The sequence below is a fragment of the Remersonia thermophila genome, chromosome 5, assembly GCF_042764415.1.
Source record: "Remersonia thermophila strain ATCC 22073 chromosome 5, whole genome shotgun sequence".
NCBI lineage: Eukaryota > Fungi > Ascomycota > Sordariomycetes > Sordariales > Chaetomiaceae > Remersonia > Remersonia thermophila.
The window spans coordinates 1873935-1892147 of NC_092221.1; the positions used below are offsets into that span (position 1 = coordinate 1873935).

The 18213-nt window shown below is 59.0% G+C and overlaps 4 protein-coding genes across 4 annotated transcripts; all 4 read right to left on the minus strand.

The window, feature by feature from the left end:
- Positions 1-121: 121 nt before the first annotated feature.
- On the minus strand, positions 122-1370 carry VTJ83DRAFT_5732 (uncharacterized protein; the record flags this gene model as incomplete). Its single annotated transcript, XM_071012365.1, has 8 exons — positions 122-208; positions 269-430; positions 496-587; positions 662-869; positions 932-965; positions 1043-1114; positions 1185-1272; positions 1346-1370. The coding sequence occupies 8 exons, from the start codon at positions 1368-1370 to the stop codon at positions 122-124; spliced, it is 768 nt and encodes a 255-aa protein (XP_070865107.1).
- A 581-nt stretch (positions 1371-1951) lies between these two features.
- VTJ83DRAFT_5733 (uncharacterized protein) lies at positions 1952-3486 on the minus strand (the record flags this gene model as incomplete). Its single annotated transcript, XM_071012366.1, has 2 exons — positions 1952-2756; positions 3077-3486. The coding sequence occupies 2 exons, from the start codon at positions 3484-3486 to the stop codon at positions 1952-1954; spliced, it is 1215 nt and encodes a 404-aa protein (XP_070865108.1).
- Positions 3487-4623: 1137 nt separating this feature from the next.
- Positions 4624-6203, minus strand: VTJ83DRAFT_5734 (uncharacterized protein; the record flags this gene model as incomplete). The annotated part of the gene is made up of 3 exons (XM_071012367.1): positions 4624-5873; positions 5965-6047; positions 6193-6203. The coding sequence occupies 3 exons, from the start codon at positions 6201-6203 to the stop codon at positions 4624-4626; spliced, it is 1344 nt and encodes a 447-aa protein (XP_070865109.1).
- Positions 6204-7252: 1049 nt separating this feature from the next.
- On the minus strand, positions 7253-8455 carry VTJ83DRAFT_5735 (uncharacterized protein; the record flags this gene model as incomplete). The annotated part of the gene is made up of 1 exon (XM_071012368.1): positions 7253-8455. One exon carries the CDS (start codon positions 8453-8455, stop codon positions 7253-7255), a length of 1203 nt encoding a protein of 400 aa, XP_070865110.1.
- Positions 8456-18213: the final 9758 nt, after the last annotated feature.

The following is an 18213-nucleotide window of genomic DNA, read 5'->3' on the forward strand; positions in this document are numbered from 1 at the left end:
CGACAACCTCCTCCTCCTCCTCCTCCTCCTCCTCCTCCTTCTCTTCCCTAATGGAACCGAAATCAATATGGTGCCCGGCTCCTGGAAGTGAGTGCCCTCCTGCCGGCTCAGGACAGCCCACTCACTTGAAGTTGTTCTTCATCTCGCGAAGCTTGTTCATGATCGCCACGGGATCCGTCTCGCCCGTGGCCTTCTGGATCTCCGGGTCCTGTTCTGCTCGTCAGCCCGTGTTGCGATGCTGTGTTTCCTGGGGGGGGCGAATGCTCACATGAGGCCGCATAAACACGTTGTGCTGCTTCTCATCTCCAATCGTAAACTTTCCTTGGGTCTCCTGGTTGGCCTTGGCGAAGGCAGCCAACGACTTGACGGGCTCGCTCTGGAGGACCGACAGTCCAAACTTGGCGTTGGATGCCGTGTACTCGTGGCCGGGCTGTCACGGTTGGTCAGTCGGCATGGTCAGGATCCTGTCTCTCCGGGGGTTCCTGCGCTACTCACAAAGACCCGCGTGTCGTCAGGCAGAGACGCCAGCGTCTCGTTCAGGGCCTTGTGCATCTCCTCGCCCGTGCCTTCAAAGAACCTGCCGCAACCTGAAGAGGGTGGAAGAGGAACATGGTGTCAGCGACGCCCAGGCGAAGATGGTCGGAGCGTAAGGGCACGTTACCGCCGTGAAACAGCGTGTCGCCCGTAAACACGACCTTGTCGTCGCCGTCCTGCATGAAGAAGCAGATGCTGTCCTGCGTGTGGCATGGCGTGTGCAGGGCCTTGACCGCGATGCTGCCAATGTTAAAGGTCTCGCCATGCTTGGGCGTCCGCGTCACCTTCTTGCAGTCCTTGCCGCCAATCACCTCGAGCTGGCCGAGCTCCGCGAGCTGCGGGCAACGTTAACATCACGAGAGCGGGGCAAGCAGCGCAACGGCGTGGGGTCGCCTACCATCTCTTCGTTCCCGCCGGCATGGTCCCAGTGGCTAGAGCTCCGTCAGCTGTCTGCTCCCGTCGGCTCCCATGGACACAGGGGCGAGATGCGGTAGGGAGGGCTACTCACTGGTGGGTGTTCACGATGGCCGTGAGCTTGATGGACTCGTCCTGGATGGCCTTCTTCAAAACCGGAGCAACTCTGGTGTAGCGACATGAAAAGTAAGCTGCTGTCCAACCGTGAGCTTTTCCCCTCCCCCATGTCAACTCACTCTGCCGGGTGCGCCGGGTCGATGATGACAGCTTCCCGGGACTTATCATCGACGACAAGGTAGGCGTAGTTGTCGCCCTTCCCCGTCCCTGGTCCGATGGTCAGCCTCTCTTGTCTCGTCCGTCGAGGCTGTGAGCGTTGGGGTGTTGAGAAGCAGCATACACATGGGAATCGACCGGATATGCATTGTGCGGGCGGTGGCGGGCTGGACAGCGATCAGCACTGAACCATGAGATGATGCAATACCGAGGCAGTCTTGGGGGGTTTGACTCGTGAGCTGGCGTGGGCGGTAGCGCTTACAACAACAGTCAACGAGGCGAATCTGGGCTGGAAAAGACGACCTGCAGCAGCGGTGATGAGGCGTTGCATAGTCCTGTAGTGAAGGATGCAGAGTCTACGATGGGAGGGCAGGGGAGCTAGGGCAGCTCTTAGCTTGCGACTCGGTAGAACACTAACACGGCGCTGCGCCAATGTACTGCGTACAGTGCAGCCTTTGGGATTGGTAAGCTGCGCGGTGCTGTAGTAAGCGGGGAGCTTTCCGCCGAGACTCTGGTTACAAGACATCCCTGACCATTGGATCGAGCATGCAAAGAGGCAGACCCACAGTCACATGACCACCCTCAAGAGAACACGGCGGCTCAAGGGCACAGCGGCTCAGGGACACAGCGGCTCAGGGACACCAGAAGAGAGGAGGGACCTGAGTACTACTGAATACCTGAGGAGGGGGATCGTGATGGAGGGGGGGCGAGTACTTCGCAGTGGATGCTACTATGCCACTCCAATGGGCTTCGGCACCCACGCATCCTCGTCGTACAGCACCCACGCTGGCCGAGCATCGGCCATCTCCACGTCATGTTGCTTTCCCTCCTTGTCTCCCGAGGAGTTGTTGCTGCCGTCGTCGTCGTCGTCGTCGTCATCCTTTTCGTCTTGCTCGTGTTCCCCCTCCAACATCCTGACCCGTTGCCACGCCTGATGAATGTCCTTTCTGACCCTTCCCACATCCTTCACGGTTTCCTCGTCCTCCTGCATCCAGTCTTCATCACCTCCCCCCCTCTTCAATACCTCCCTCGTCAGCGCCACCGCTCGCCTTAGCACGCTACAATCCCGCGAGCTTCCCGCCACAGCGTCCAGCGCCATCAGCACATCCGCGTCCTGAAACCGGTCCATCATCTCCTTCTTGAGCCCGTCCTCCCCGGCGAGGTACCTCCTTGCAAGCTCCTCAACCCCATCCCCATCAGCAGCATGCGGAAAGGAACCCTCACCCGCATCATCACCAAGCTGCCCTTGCCCTTGGCCTCTTGGTCCCTCAAACGCAAGCTCCGCCGCGGGCGACGATACCGATGAGACTGACGACGGCAAGGAGGGGGTCAGGTGCCGCCAGTAGTAGTCCCAGATCCATTCGAGAGCGTCGCGGGCGGCGCTCCGCAGACGGGTCAGCGATGGTAGCTGCTCGTGAGTGGCCTGGTGGCGCAGCTCGACGAACGTCGCCGGAAGCCCGACGGATTTGGCCACGTCGTACATGGACATTTTGCGTTGTTTGTCTTGGTGGGAGTCGAGGAGACCGGTAACGAAGCTACGGCGGGAGGGTTAATAGGCGATCGAATTGGAAAATCATGGGCTAGGAAGTAATTCGCAGGGAGGCGGGGGCAAGAATGGACTTTGAGCGATCTCCAGAAGAAACACCTTGATTCATGACGCGTCCCCGTAGGGAGAGAGAGAGAGAGAGAGAGAGAGAGAGCAGCCCGCCCTCGTCCGTCGAGCAGCTCAAGCGGATGCTTTGTCTTACACGCGGCACGAACCCCCCCCCCCCCCCCCCCGCCATTCACAAACACTCAAGGAAAAAGGAAGCAAAGAAAGGAGAAGGAAAACAAAAAAGAAAAAAAAAAATCTCACCGACTAAACGCCGCCGAATACGCCGCTCGTACCGCGTACCCCCTCGCCGCCACCCCCGTCGCATCCTCCATGGCCGCCCGTCGGCCTCTCCTCCCCCTTGCAACAGCCTCGTCGCTCAAAATCGCTGCGGCGAGCAACGCCGTCGACTCCACCATGTGCGGACACCCGCCGCGATGCACCCACATGGACACTCGGGCGACGGCGCGACGGCGGTTCTCCTCTTCCTCCTCCTCCTCTTGCTCTTCTTGGTTGGGGTTCGGGGTTCTCCGGTACGCTTCCGCCGCCGTCGCCGCCCGGCGCTGTTGTCCGCCCGTCCCGCGCAGCCTGCGGCAGTGCGCCGGGTAGAACTGCTCGCGCACGGCGAGGAGTTCGGCGCGGTTGCGCCAGGGCGTGAGAACGTACTGCACCATGTCTGACGGATCTCGGGGCCTGGATTCTGGGGCTAAGCGGGGGGTAGTATGATGGGTTTTGCTGCTGATCTGTTGTCTCTGAGCACCTCGGCAGTCTCAAATCTTCATCTTTCCGATCAATGATGAAGTTGGCCGAGGTAGACTTTCTGAATCAAAGGATAAGGTTGACTTTTTGTGAGAAGGGTGAGTTGGAGGTGTTAGTGTCCTATCTGAGGTGGTCTGTGCACCAACCTGCATTGTAGGGGCCATCGCCTCGAAATTGTTAATGCCCCAAAACAATGTTTTTTTTTTCGGCTCTCATATGGCCACCCATCAGGAATTAAGCTTCATCGCCGCTGTTGCCTGTAAGTAAAAGAAAAAAAAAAGAACCGAAATAAAATAAGAGGAGCTCTTTTCGGACCGTATACAAAACGCTTCCCGGACCGTATCACGTGACATTTCCCATACATATCCCTAACCCTTGTAATCGCACTTGCTCTAGAAGACATCGATCAATACAACAACGAAATCGCTGAAACATCCATTTTGTAACCAATCTTCCACCCGTACAACAGAACGAAATCTATCAAATGGCTCAAATTTATATATATACAACTGCTAGACAGGGTGACCAATTCTAGGGCTACCAATGGGAGGATTCGTGCCAGGGGTGTCAGCTAGGCGCAGGCGAGGTGGTGATTGCTGATATGGGAGGCGACGCCTGAGGCGCTTCGCGGGTTAGGGTTTTGTATGGACTACATCGCCGGGTTCGCTGCAAATCGCAGTCTCTCAATTTTATTGCGCTTTTGAGCGATTCAGCGCCTGCGAGATTGATTGATTTGATTGATTTTGACTGTGATGCTTGTGAAGTTGATGGATTGATGGCTGCGAGCGCAAGTGCGATTACAAGGGTTAGGGATATGTATGGGAAATGTCACGTGATACGGTCCGGGAAGCGTTTTGTATACGGTCCGAAAAGAGCTCCTCTAAAATAAACCAAGGTTCCATACTATCGCCCTCCTTCGAACCACATTGACAGCATGGAAGGCAATCACAGAACAAACACTGCCGCGAACACACAAGATAGTTATGCCACGTGAGACCTTTTTCTCTATCCTCAAGTATATGTTTGTTTTGTTCCCTCTTCTACATCCCTGTTTACGAAATGGTCTTCTCAATCATGGTGATACCGTACTGCTCCTCCAGCTCCTTCATCAAGGGCGTCGTGATGTGAGTGCTCATGGGCGCGATCACGCCGCGATCCGAAATCTGGCCGCTCAGCACCTGCTTGACCGCCACGGCGCAGGGCACGCCCACCAGCTTGGCCATGGCCGAGTAGCCCTTGGGGTCGCCGTACTCGCAGAGGGTCGAGGTGCGCGTCTCGCGCGTGCCGTCGGCGTGCTCAATCTCGAACTTGTGCTGCAGCATGACCAGGTCGCGCTCGTCCTCGGCGTACTGCATCTTGCGCTCGAGCGTGGCGCACAGCGTGTCGAGCGGGTTGCCCTTGGGGACGATGGGCTCGTCCGAGAAGAGGCCGATCCAGCGGAGGCCCGAGAGGATGCGGCGGCGATCCTCCTCCGACTCGAACGTGGCGCGGGAGAGGACGGCGGCCTCGAGGTCGGCGGCGGTGGAGGTGGAGGCGCCGAGGACGGCGCGGGTGGCCTCGCGCCAGGGGACGGGCTGGGACAGGATGTCGAGCGGGGCGTCCTCGAGGAAGCCGAGGTCGACCAGCACCTTGATGAACTGCGGGAAGCCCTGGTAGCGCAGGGTGCCGCGGACGATGGTCTGGGCCTCGGGGATGCTGTAGCGCTCCTTGTAGGCGGTGGAGTCGCGGTTGGGGTAGGCGACGAAGGCGAAGCCCGGGTAGATGAAGTAGGGGCGGGCCGTCTTCATCAGGTCCTTGCCCGAGACCTCGACGACGGCGCCGTCCTGCCACCACTTGCCGGCGTTGCGCAGGGCCAGGAGCACGCCGCGCGACGACCACGAGAACTTGTAGCCCAGCGGGTTGTCTGAGTCCTCCGGGGCGGGCAGGCCGCCGCAGTACGAGAGGAAGCTGAGGATCTTGCCGCCGGCGCGGTGCACCTCGTCGATGGTCTTGACGGCGTACAGGTGGTCGATGCCCGGGTCCAGGCCGATCTCGTTCATGACGGTGATGCCGGCGGCCTTGGCCTCGGCGTCGAGCTCGGCCATGGCGGGCGACACGTAGCTCGTCGTCACGACGTGCTTCTTGTTGCGGATGGCCGACTTGATGACATTGACGTGGAACGTGTAAGGGATCAGGCTGATGACCAGGTCATGCTTGGCAACCTCGGCGTCCAGCGCCGCGTCGTCGGTCACGTCGAGGGAGATGGGGGTGGCGTTCTGGACGCCGGCCGAGAGCTGCTGGGCTGTGGCCAGGGTGCGGCAGGCTGGAGCGCGACGACGGCTGGTCAGCAGGCGATCCTCTGAATAGGCTGGTTTGGGGGAGCCCGTAGGGCGAGAGGGAATGCGCGCGCGTACCAACCGTCACGGGGATGCCGGCCTGGGTGAGGATGTCGAGCGTCGGGCGGGTCACGAAGCCCGCGCCGAGCATAAGAACCTTGCTGCAATTGAGGTGCTACAGTTAGCCATCTTGGTTTTCCCCCCTCCCTTCGTGTTCAAGAAGCTCGCAGAGAACGCTTTTGTGTGTCACCCGATGAACGGGCGAGTCTACGGCGAGGAGATAAAAAGGAACGAGGGTGGATTTACTGTTGAGACATGTTGGGCGGTAGGGCAGGCTGATCGAGGCTGGAAATTCCGTTTTCACCTGGCAGAATCCAGTTCCCGGCGACGGTTTCCAGGTGGGTTTGAATTTTGTTGCTGCTGCGTTTTCTTTTTGCCTTTTTGCTTTTGCTTTGAGGGGTTCCATGGGCCGAGTTACCGACTCGCCCCTCATGCGTCCGATAACGGCGTCAGCCAAGTTTTGTTTGTCAGGGACCACCAATGCGGGGTGAGGGGCAACCGTCAGGGGAAGCCAAAGTTTCCAAACGCGGGGCAACCGAGCAAGAGATTCAAAAATAAAAATGAAAATAAAAATAAAAAAAAATAAAATAGAGAGAGAGAGAGAGAGAGAGAGAGAGAGAGAGAGAGAGAGAGAGAGAGAGAGAAAGCATGCCGGAATGAAACAAAAACCACCCACACTTCGAAGCCGGCGTCTATTCCCCAAGGACAACGGCCTCGGGCCTTGGGTGACGGAAAAGCTGCATACCTGAAAGGTTGAATGGCTGCAACAAATCCATCCAGGCATCTTCATGCTGGCTGCTGAAGTGCCGCGGAGATCTTGGGTTCCCGTCCGCTGTTGCATGACTCAACTTGCTTCTTCCACCTGGGTGGTACCAGCCTGGGCGTGCAGCAGCCGAACATAACGGCCAAATCGCCAGCGTCTCTCCTCTCTGGCATGTCAATGTTCCAACAGGAATGCGAAGCACCAGCGTAATGTCAATCATCAAATTGTGTACTTGTTCATTGTGTGTCTATGTACAGAATTGACCCTCGCAGGCCATGTGCGCTGCATGGCAGCGGAGCCGTGTATTCTCCGACCTCCCTCTTCATTGAATCCATTGATTGCTCGTTTCTTTGTATTCGTTCGCGTGGTCATCATCCGTTTGTGCCCTTGTATGTGTATCCCCATGACCCAACCCAGAAACCGAAAAAAAAAAAAATAAAACGCCGCGCTATGCATTTGACATGTTCAGAAAACCCAACGGATACGAGAGTGGCCGGCCATCCTGCAGCTGGCATCACTCGTTCACCCCTCATCTTCACAATTCTACTCATCACCATTGCCTTCCTTATCATCCTCCTCTTTCTCCTCCTCCTCCTCCTCCTCCTCCTCTTCCTCCTCATCGTCGCTGGCAGGCGGCTCCCAGGCATCTTCCAACTTGAGCCCGAGCCCCTTGCTCTCCTCTTCCTCATCCTTAGCGCCGCCGAGGAGAGAAAGCACCACAGACCCCTGCTTGCTGTGGTCCGGCGCGTCGTAGAGACCCATGCCGTACAGGATTTCGCCTTCGGACTCGTTACCCGCCTCGTCGTCGTGGATGAGCGGCTGGGTTGTCGCAGGTTCCGGCTTCGCAAGTTGCTGGGCCTGCTGGACGGGCTGCATCTGCTGCTGCTGTTCTGCCTCCTTCGGGGTCACGCTGCAGACAAAGTCCTCTGGGGTGGGCGGGGCAGTGGGCCGGTCGAAGCACGCGTTGCTGGTAGGGTACGAGTCCCAGAACATCATGGTCTCGTCGCCGACCTGGGGAGGCGGCAGGTACGGAACGTCCGAGAGCATGCCGGTCGAGGAGGGCGCGTAGTTGGAAGAACACGATGCCGTGTAGGGCGACGGTTGCTGCTGCAGTTGCTGCGGCTGCTGCTGCGGCGTCGGGAGCGGCTGGCTGAGGGGCGAGCAAATGGGCTGGGAGAAGTTGGAGTAGGGGAGGGAGAGCGGCGAGAAGGACTCGACGGGCGAGGCGTATCCCGAGTAGACCGCAGGGGTGGGAGGGTAAGGCGAAAAGGTGGCCAGAGAATCAACGTCGTAGCCTGAGTAAGGGAACAGGACGGGGTTGCCGCTGGCGTCTTGGAAGAAGAAAGACTGCTGAGACGAAGGGTGCCAGCTGACGGGACGGGGAGCCCGAGAGGTCGTGGTCCGCGCACGAACCGTGTCGAAGGGCGCTTCCACCGCCGGCGACGGCTGCTGAACCTTCTCCATCGCCGGGGACGGCATCGGGAGCCCCTGGAGCCCCCCGATCAGGGTCCTCCTCCTCGCCTGGATCGTTGACAACCTCGGGCTGTTGTTGGCGCTGCCGGGCTTAGAAACCTTCATGGCGCTGGGCATGCGTTGATGACCATTCGAGGCCCTCGAGTACCGCCGTGTGTTGCTGGCAAGCTGCTTGGCGAGTTCGTTGAGCATCGTGTCGACGGCATAACCATTGCCGGAAGCATGGTTATAAGGGCTCTCCACCATCCCGGTGGTGACAAGAGATGGCATCATGGTGCAAAGGAAGAGAGAGAATGCTGTGCGTAGTGTCTGGATACGGTCGAGGCAAGACGGCGGGCGAACTTGAGTCAGGAAAGGGCTGTTGATATGTTATTCGGCCCGTGCTGGTGTTGAGGTGGGAGGTGGCGACGATATTATTAGACGGTATGATCAGATGCCGGATAGAATCGAGAGCGTTCCTTTCGGGAGAGAAAGGAATGATTATCTTGGAGAGGGGATATAAAGAGATCCAGAGTGTTAATCATATGAACGGCATGACCCCTTGGCTGGGTACGGCTCGGGGAAGAGGGAGACGGTCAAACATAGCCATGTCCACCGAGAAACGGGACCAGTGACCGCATTGGTATGCCAGAAAAGAGCGGCCTGTCAACACCACGGAGCTTGTTCCATGACTCTGGGGCTCTCGAAGGGGGGGGGGGGGGGGGCCGGGGCGGCGTCATCTGCGCTTGCAGGGATTCTTTAGCCTGCCCGACCCTTGGGATGGACGGGGAACAGGGCAGGCCTGAAGAAGAAGACGCAGAAGAATCGGGTTTCGGGCGGTCGTTCTGGGTCTGCATCACCAACTGAGCATGGAAAGTTAGGATGGGTACGTAACTCCGCACCATGCTCGGTCGTGAAAGTGACATTGTCTGGCTGCAACGCCTAGGGTGGATCGTGGATGGGCGGGAGCAACACCGACGGAGGGGGGGGGGGGGGGGGGGGTGAGAAACAAGGTTGCAGGGATCAAAACAAACCCCCAACGCCATGGTCGGGGCTAGCAGAGGTGCTGTACTTGTACTATACGGAGTAACTATGTAAGGTATGTACGCAGTACGCAGTACATGGACAACGGTGGGCGGGCCGTGGCTGGTTGCGGATGCTGCGGTGATGCTGTGAGAAGGATTAGGTCCATGTCGGGAAGTGGGTGGCGGCCAGGTCCCATGGCGGCAGCGTGTGGAGGAACCAGGCAACGAATGGGTGGAAACAACAGGAGGCACAGCGTTCCACTGGCTGCTCTGCGATCAACAAGGTTGTCATGTTGGAATTGAGCCGCCGCCTCCCGTGCTCCTGACGGCGACCGCTCTGTCCTCCACGTATGTACATACCTACAGGCGGTTGGGACGAATCCCCTGGTTTCTCCCCATGGAGGTCCTTCCTTTCTGAGCAAGGAGTGTGCGCGCCAGCACAAGCCCACATCGCTGTCGCCCGGATGCATCCTTCGTGCGCTCCGCTCTGGTGTGTGCCCGGGTGCGGCTGTGTCATGCCTAGCAATTGAACGTACCAGGGGTGTGCAGGCACCATCACCCACAGCATGGAGCATGGTTTTGGGGGGGGAGGGGGGGTTCCGGTGCCTTTCTTTCCAAGGGTCTCCAGCACCTAGTTAGCGAGCTTCTCGCGAACGTGATAGCAGTTCCCTCCCCACCCACCCACCCACCCACCCCCCCCCCCCAAAAAAAAACGTTCCACTGTGTCTCCCCTGTCGGGTCTGGTCTGGGCACCACCCGGCGGTCCCTCGTCGCCCTGAACCAAACGTTCACTTAGCGCTAACGCTGACGGGCGGCGCGAGCTCTGTTCCAGGGATGGGTGCACCTGAGACCCACCTGCTGGACGACGGATGACGCCAGGGGGGTGAGAAAGCAAACGGCTTGGCGGTCAAAAGGCAGCCAGTCCGGCGGGCGAGCGGGTGGGAGTTGGGAAGACCCGCCGCGGGGCGAGGGGTGGACGTACCTAGCGGGCACCATCGGGTCGCATCCATGGACATCATGGGATGTCATGGATGGGGATTCTGATTTTGAACCCGGCCAGGGATGACGGAGCCACGATGGAGAGAAGGACTGCAGGGCTGGGAGCCATCGCATTCCAAGTCTCGTGCACCATGTCCACCACAGCCGTGTACTAGTACATACACAGTACACCACGCTACACCACTTTACGTATCCCGGCCTGGTCAGGGAGTTAGTTCTCGAAACGTTACCGGGGCGCGCGCAAAAAAGACAGGAAGAGAAAGAAGGCGGTTCGAGCTCTCGTTGGACGGCTTGGCTGCCAGCGCAACCGCCGACGACACCATCATCAACGGGTTTGTGCACACGCCACGCTGCTGAAGGACACTATGTACTATTACATCCACATCCGGGGCTGGTTGGGGCTCGGTTCGGCCGCACGCTTTTCATCCAAGTTCACGTTAGTTCACCCGCACGCTTCAGCATCACATCTCCCCCCCCCTTCCCTTGTTGGTATGAAATCCCGCGGAATGCCCACATATCAGACATGTGTGCCGCGCGCTGCTGGATGATCCGCCCGCCGTGTCCCCGTATGCGGCGGAGCGGGCACGAGACACAGGTTCACTTCCGTCGCTTTTCGGCTTCCAAGACGAGGATGTTGCCGAAAGACATTGCGCACCCGATCCGTGCCTTTTCCCAGACCCATGTGGGGGGGAGGGGGGAGGGTGTTCGATGCAGCCGGCGTGCCACAGAACGGTGTCTTACCTTTTGGGCTGTGCTCCATACTCAGTACATATAGTACGAAAAGTCCGTACTGCGTAACTAATGCAAAACCTGGATGCAACCGGATCATCGGCCATGCATCGGGCGGCCAACGGTGCCTGTCGAAACACCAAGGCGGACCTTGTCTCGACACATGCGCCGGCGCATTGGCCAGCAGAGTGGCGGGTCGCAAAACGAGACACTTTTGTTGGCCGTGCCCCGGACTGAAACTCTGGCCCACCCGCAGGCGGATCGCAGCCCGGTGTTGACTGCCCTGTCGGGGGGTCGGGGTATAGGGGATTTGCATTCATCGTGTTCGGCGGTGGGATGGGAACCTGGAAGGGGGTGTTTCCACCCGATGCAATTTACAACGACGGGTCGCCGCGATGCAGAACCATCGAGGCTGCCGGTGTGTATGCACATTACGTAGTATAAGTAAGGCATGTAGTACTTTTCTTATACAAGAGTGCTCCGTACCGTGTTGTCCGGGAAGTGTTGTGTTTTTGTTGTGGTGTGGTGGTGCAAAGCCGACCAACCTGGGGTTGCAACCGATGGCAATCGAGAAGAAGGAACAGTGCTTGGCCGATGCGAGCCAGGGGTGACTCGGTCCCGGCCAACCAGAAAAAGAACCTGGAGCCAGCGAGCACTCTATGTACATACTATACATACTGTCGTAGGTACTTGGGCGTTTGTGGGGTGCTTTTCCTCTTTCTTGAACTCCCCGGTGGGTCCGGGCGTGTGGCGTGAATTTTTTTGGCTGGGCCCGACGGCTTCGACGGCTTGCCTTTTTTTTCCTGTTCCATCCTTGCCGTCACCAAAAATTGTTCTCACCTCCCGCGCGAGCCGTGCGTCGCGTCCTGCATCTCACACCACGCTGCATGGGTTGCGCCCCACATGCCGCCGAGATCTATCCCTGGTCACCTCAGATCTTTCCCTTCCCCATGGGCTCAGGATGCCCCACCGCCGGTCCTCCCAAGCCTGTCGTGCGCCACCGACCCAAAGCGACAGGCCTCCTTTTGTGTCCCTCTTCGCCCCGGCCATAGGGAGCTTTCCCGACCTGCCCTGACGCAGAGGCGACCTATCGACGCTCCATGGCCGAGCCCGGCCGTTCGTGGGTGACTATAGTAACTAGCTGCTCGCTCTCGGCCCTTCGTTTCTTCTCGCCTCGCTACCCCCCTTGCGGCGTACGGTGTGGGACGAAGTGAGCTACCGAGTGCCTTACGGTTCGACTCCCAGGCGGCTCGTCTCGTTGGCTCGTGACCCGGCCGGAACCAGCAACGGCACGGCGTGTCTGCAAAAGCAACAGGCCCCAAAGGTTCCAGCGAAAGGGGCCCGCCTGTTGCGTTGCGCCTGTGGTACGATCGGGAATGGCAGCCCTTGCGGCAGCAGCTCAGGCCACTGTATGTATTGTGTATAGTACACAGTACATGGGTTTCCTTTCGTTTCTCGCTTGCTTTCCAGATAACGTTAAGGGATAACACGTCCGTCCCTCTGCTGGCTGCATCCAATATCCGCGTGCATGATGGCTCTGGTGCGAGGGGCGAGGGGATTTCTTGAGCCGGCGGGCCATGAACCTCCAGCCAGCTCTGACGCAGCTGCTGACGGGCAGCCGGGTTCCACCGGTGGTCCTGTGGTAACCGACATCCTCTGGCCGACCCAACACGTCACGCATCGCCGGCATGTGCAACCTCGCTCCGGCTGGGCCCTCGTTGACAAGGAAAAAGAAATGCGCGGGCTGCCCGTTCTCGGTCGGCGTTCCGTGGGTCGGCGGCAGATGCATTTGTGGAAGACACTGCCTCCACACACCGAGGATGATACATACTACAGTAATACACATTCTTCCGTGAACGTACCGCAGCATGTACATACTGTTACTCAGTACTGCTACTCGTTGTGCTGCAGGTGGCAGAATGACAACGCCACACCCAAGTCAGCTCGCGGCCAGCAGCCGGCAGCCGCCGGCCCTCCCACTGGGGGCCGTCCTGCAATCAAACAGGGACTCCGCTGGCACGCTCCGTTCAGCCCGGCATTGGATTCGCCGCCCTATCGCCGCCCGCCTCTGGGGCCTGCCTGCTTTTCCTCGGGGCTCACCGCCCGGAGGCGGCATCGCCTCGGAAATGTTGATGTTTGGCGAAGCGTCAGGTGTCTCGGACTTGTCCCATCGTTGCGAATAGGCAAATGTCAACCACACCAGACTACCTACGCAGTATGCAGCACAAAGCCTTGCCCGCAGAAGGCCAAGAGGCGAGCTCTGCAGGCCAACGTTGACCTGCACCCAACCAGGACAAGCCGAACACAGAGGAATGCGCGGTTCATAGGACGCAGCACAGGCGGAGCTCGACGACAGAGCGGACATGCGCCCGGTACGTACCCGACCCCACGACCGTTTGCCTCTTTCGGCAGTTCCTTGAGAAGGACTTGCGAACATGTTTTACTGGGATGTTTGCTGTAATTGGCAATGCAACCACTGTGGGGACCCAGGAATCGTTTCGATGACGATCTGCCACAGTCTGGATAATCGGCAGGGCGAAGCCACCAACAAACATGCCGCACATCCTTCGGCGACGCTTTGTCATCAGGCATGTCGTAAATCAGGCTCTCTGGCCTCGGGCAAACAGCCGGGTCGGGAATGCTCCCGCCAAGGCTTCCGGAAGAACGCGCTCACTGGGGCGCGAAACCCATCGAAGCCGTGGAACGGACTGGACCCCCTAGTTAGCAGCGAAACCGCCTGGGGCGCATGAGCTTCCAATCCTGGCCCGCAGTCCCATGCAACTGTAGAGGGCCTTGTCGGTGACGGTCGGGCCCAATGGTTTCTCACCCACGGTCCTTGGCCGCAAAATCCCCCGTCCTCGAACACCTGATCTGATCCGTCAGCATGAGGCCAGGCGGGCAGCAGCAGCTTTCACACACAAAACACGGTCCTCGCTGATCCGTTGCATCTCGTCTGCGCGGCCGTCATCCCTGAGCGATAAAAAAATAGGCGTATCTCCACCACAAAACGCCGCCGCTCTTTGACTATTGATTGGTCATTTTGGAGGCACGCTGAATGTTCACAGCTGGTCACAGGCACCACACGCCCTCCCCCTTTCGAAGGCCGCCAAAAGGAAGAGCAGGTCACGAGACACCGCTCGCGTCGTTTGTTTGATCTCGACGACTTATCAGACGCCCATTCATTTGTCACCAAGCCGCCAAGCCTGGCAACCAAGAGCCCCTCCCCCCCAAAAAAAAGCCGAGGTCTTGGGAGGATGGGGATATTCGCACTACCTCAGCCTCTCGGATGGAGCTGCCATCCTCCGTACCACGGTGCGGAACGGAGCAAAAAAGTCCCCAATCGAATGGGGACATTAGCCCAAACACATGGTCTGCATAACGTTATCGCGTTGTCTCGCCGAATCCAATCAGTGGGTCCTTGAGAACGTCAACGCAAGGAGAGACCAGCGGGTATTATTTTCACCCCGGCGGGCCTGGGTCGCTCAGGGCCGAAGCGCCACGCTGGGCGCGCCGACCGGTGGAGCCCGAACCGTACAAGTACACCTATCCAAGGATAATAAAAACTAGTGCGGTACTCCCGCCCTTCTATCCTCACTTGGACCCACTCGATTGCAACCTAAGAAATGACTAACCAAAAACGAACAATAAAGTCACAGGTACCTACAGTTATATACAGAATTATATGGGAATAGAGGTACCAGTACCCAATATACTTCCCAACCAGTTCGATCACCTTCCGGAGCCGACCTGGCATCGAGGAAGCTAGCTTCGAGTAGGGCTTGACTCCCGTCTTTGGCGTTGTTGTTGTAAGCGATAGATGCGTACGGCTGAAGGTGAGGTCTGTAGATAGTGGAGTGTTGTATCCATTGCTGGTTGTTGGTTGGTGGCCTGGAGGATGGTTGTCTGTACGCGTGCCGGATGATCGCGACACTTGTTGTCCGGTGTTGGATTGCCATTTTGGTCGGTGTGACTGGAAGTACCTTTCCATAGAAAATAGTATGGGAAGGTACTTCCATTTCCATATTCGGTTAGAAGTGGGGACACAAGGGGGAAGTACCGCACTAGTTTTTATTATCCTTGGATAGGCGTATGCCTGCACCATCTTCCCACCAGGCTGCGCTTCCGGACCACCGCAAGGAACGGCGGGGAGGGGAGGAAGAGAGGGGCCAAGCGGGATTGGGCCAACGCCTCCTGCTCGGCCATGTCAGCGCGCGGGTCGGAAATGGGGGCGTTGGTGCGTGCCGCTAGTCCCGTGACTTGGACCCCCCTCCCCATGATGACCGGAGTCTGCGCTGACGGGCGGGAAAAACGGGGGGATGCGCCATTCTCGTGGATCAGGTCAGAGCCCATCCACGCAACCCTGCGAGCCGATGACCCCTGTGAAGTGAAACCTTTGCGCTGGTGGTCGTCTGTGGAAGGATGCGCCGCGGTGGGCTGCGTGATAATGCCACCGTTAATGGCACGCTGCGGATCTGAACTCCAGGCTGGCGACGCCCATGGCCCTGTCCCGTCGTCGCCGCTGTGCGTCAGACCTTGAACAGCCAATGGACGGTGGCGCCATGGGCTTGCTCAGCATCGATTCAATACAACCCCCGTTTCAATTTTGCGAGAAAAAAAAAAAGCAGCACCCACCCACCTTAACCCACCCACCTCCACCGGCGAACGTGCGTGGCACAGCAAGATGGAAAACAAGGAGCCAAGCCCGAGACGCCAGCGCAGCACTGGATTTGCCTGGTCGCCTTGTCCTTGTCAAGCGTTCCATCTCGATGTGGTGACGAAGCATTCAAGCCGCCGTTCCATTGCTAGTTTCTTCCACCGACCGAGATGGTGGTCCAGCTTTTTGCTGATCCGGTAATGCGACCAGCGCTCCTCTTGCTCCTCATCCTGCTCTTTGCCGCCGCCATCCTCGCATCCTCGCAGGCTCCGTCAGCCGCCGCCCCCCTCTCCCCCCCGTTACCTCGCTGCACGTCTCGGTCCTTCTGTGTATCAATGCTGGAACGGATCGGACGCGACGTGCCACCCGTTTCAACCAGACCTGATGTTACCTGCACATCGCACGCAGTCTGCATAGCGATCACCATGTGTGGCGGCTGGAGGGTTTCGCCGGATATGCCGACGGTCAAGACGCTCGCACCCTCCGTCGCTTCAACACGGGAGCTCTCCACCACCTGAGCGATGCAATCCCGGGGGCCGGCCGTCCAACCCGCGTGGTGAAACGCCGAAGCGTGAACGAGGGGGGAAGGGAGGGGGGGGGGGGGTTCGGTGGTTGCGTGCACAGCACCACAACGCAGCAGAAGCAGCAGCAGAAGCAGCAGCAGCAGCAGCACCGGCGCCAACGCCAGCAGGGGTTCTCATCCCCCAGAACGTCCATTTTCCGCGGCAGCCTTCGCAAAGGGACTGACTCCGCAAGGCCGTCGCAGCGTACCTGGGAGCCAACATGGCGCCACCGCTTCACGGTGGCACAGACGGTCCGTTGCTCCCATATTCCCTTTCTTTTTTTTCTTGTCCTATTTTCGCATGTTGTGCGCGCTCCCACCTCAAACGCCCCCAAGGCCGGTCTTCCGCCCGAGGCGCCCGCTAAACCAACCTAAACCAACCCGACTCGACAACCACCTTCACGTTCACTGTGTGCTCATGCAGGAAAGGATGGGAAGGCTGGGGGTCAGCGGTCCCGTCCCAGAATGAGACCTGTGTCCGGCCCCTTCACGTACAGTACAGCACCGCCCGTGTTCCCATCCGGTCTCTCCCTCTCAGCCGTCCGTCCGCCTCCCTCATCGCAGCCGCTTTTGGTTCTCCCGTTGAATCCCGTGGTTGTCACTCGCGTTGTGACGTCCCCTCACCCCAGCCCGACAAGGAGCAGAAAGAGGGGGAACGTCCACGGCCGCCTCCCCGATACACCGCTCATTCTGTCCCGCCGCACCATGCCGACCCTAAAGTTACGGGTCGACGGCGCGGATGGCCCTCCTAGCGGACCTACGCTACATACGCTACCCTTCTGGCGTGGCCTGCACAACAGGCGTTCAAAAGCACAACGCTTGTAATGCGCTGATCCCACCAGCGCGCCCACGCTGGATCGTCTTCGTGTTCTGGACCACCCCACCACGCCTCCCTCCGTTCCCTGCTCGCTCCCCAAGCGCGAGAACGGCTCCTGGGCCCGAGCGGCTGATCACAGAACGTCGTGTCATCCAAAAGTCGCTTGCACCGTTGGCGTTGCCTTGGAAGACACCCTCTTTTGCCACCATTCTGTGTTTGTTTTTTTTTTTCCCCTCCCACGCAGTCGCTCGGGTGCGCTGGCACATGCTGCGCATGATGTTTCCACCACCCCTCATGCACGGGCACACATCGGTCTGGTTCCAAAGCCTTGCCTGCCACCAAATGGCTCTCACTATCGCGCTGCACTCTCTCAAGCCCTTGCTTGATAGTTCATCGCTTGGAACGCAGCCAGGTCTTTGAGTTCCACGTCATCACGAGCTCCCATGCAACTCGACACACCGAAGCTGCGCGGCCTAACGTCGTCTGGAAATCCACCACCCCACCACCTTCTTCCTCTTGGTGTCTTCCTCCGCCTTTCTTGCTTGTTGAATCGCTTACAAGGGAGACGCCACCACAACAAAACCGGCTGGTGGTGGCGGCGCGGGGACAAGCATGCGGCCACGCCAACACCAGCCCCCAGCTCCCAGCACCACCACCAGCAACACGCAACAGCGGCGCTAGGCGGAGGGTAGCAGCAGTCCTGCAAATCCCTCCTGTTGGACTTTCTTGGTGGCCAACCCGACCGCGAACTCCAACTTGGCCCCCAGATCCGTCCACGGTGAAACCCCCTTCTCACCACTGCCACCACCACCACCACCACCACCACCACCACCGCCGCCGCCATCATCATCACCATCACCTTGGTTGCGCAACAACGAGTACAACATACCGGCGATGAATGTGTCACCTGCGCCGACGGTGCTGGATCCCATGACACCACCCGTCTGTCGTCAGCAAGAAATTGTCCTCTCTCCCAAACATGAGGTAGGTCCGCAAGGCTTTCTCCGTCGCATGCCTAATGCGGTTGAAGGTGGTTACCCTCCTCCCTGAACAGGGAAACATATCCCCGCGGAGGAGGGGGAGCAAGGGGAATAGCAGAGCGAGAGCGACGCCTGCGCCGGTCTCGGTAACTGCGGTGGGTGCGCGAGCGTTTCGTGTGTATGTGTGCGTGTGCGTGTGCGTGTGTGTGTGCGTGTGCGCATGTGATGGATCTAAGCTCCACCGCCCGTATCCGGGGCCCCTCATGCGCAAGAGAGCAGGCAGGAC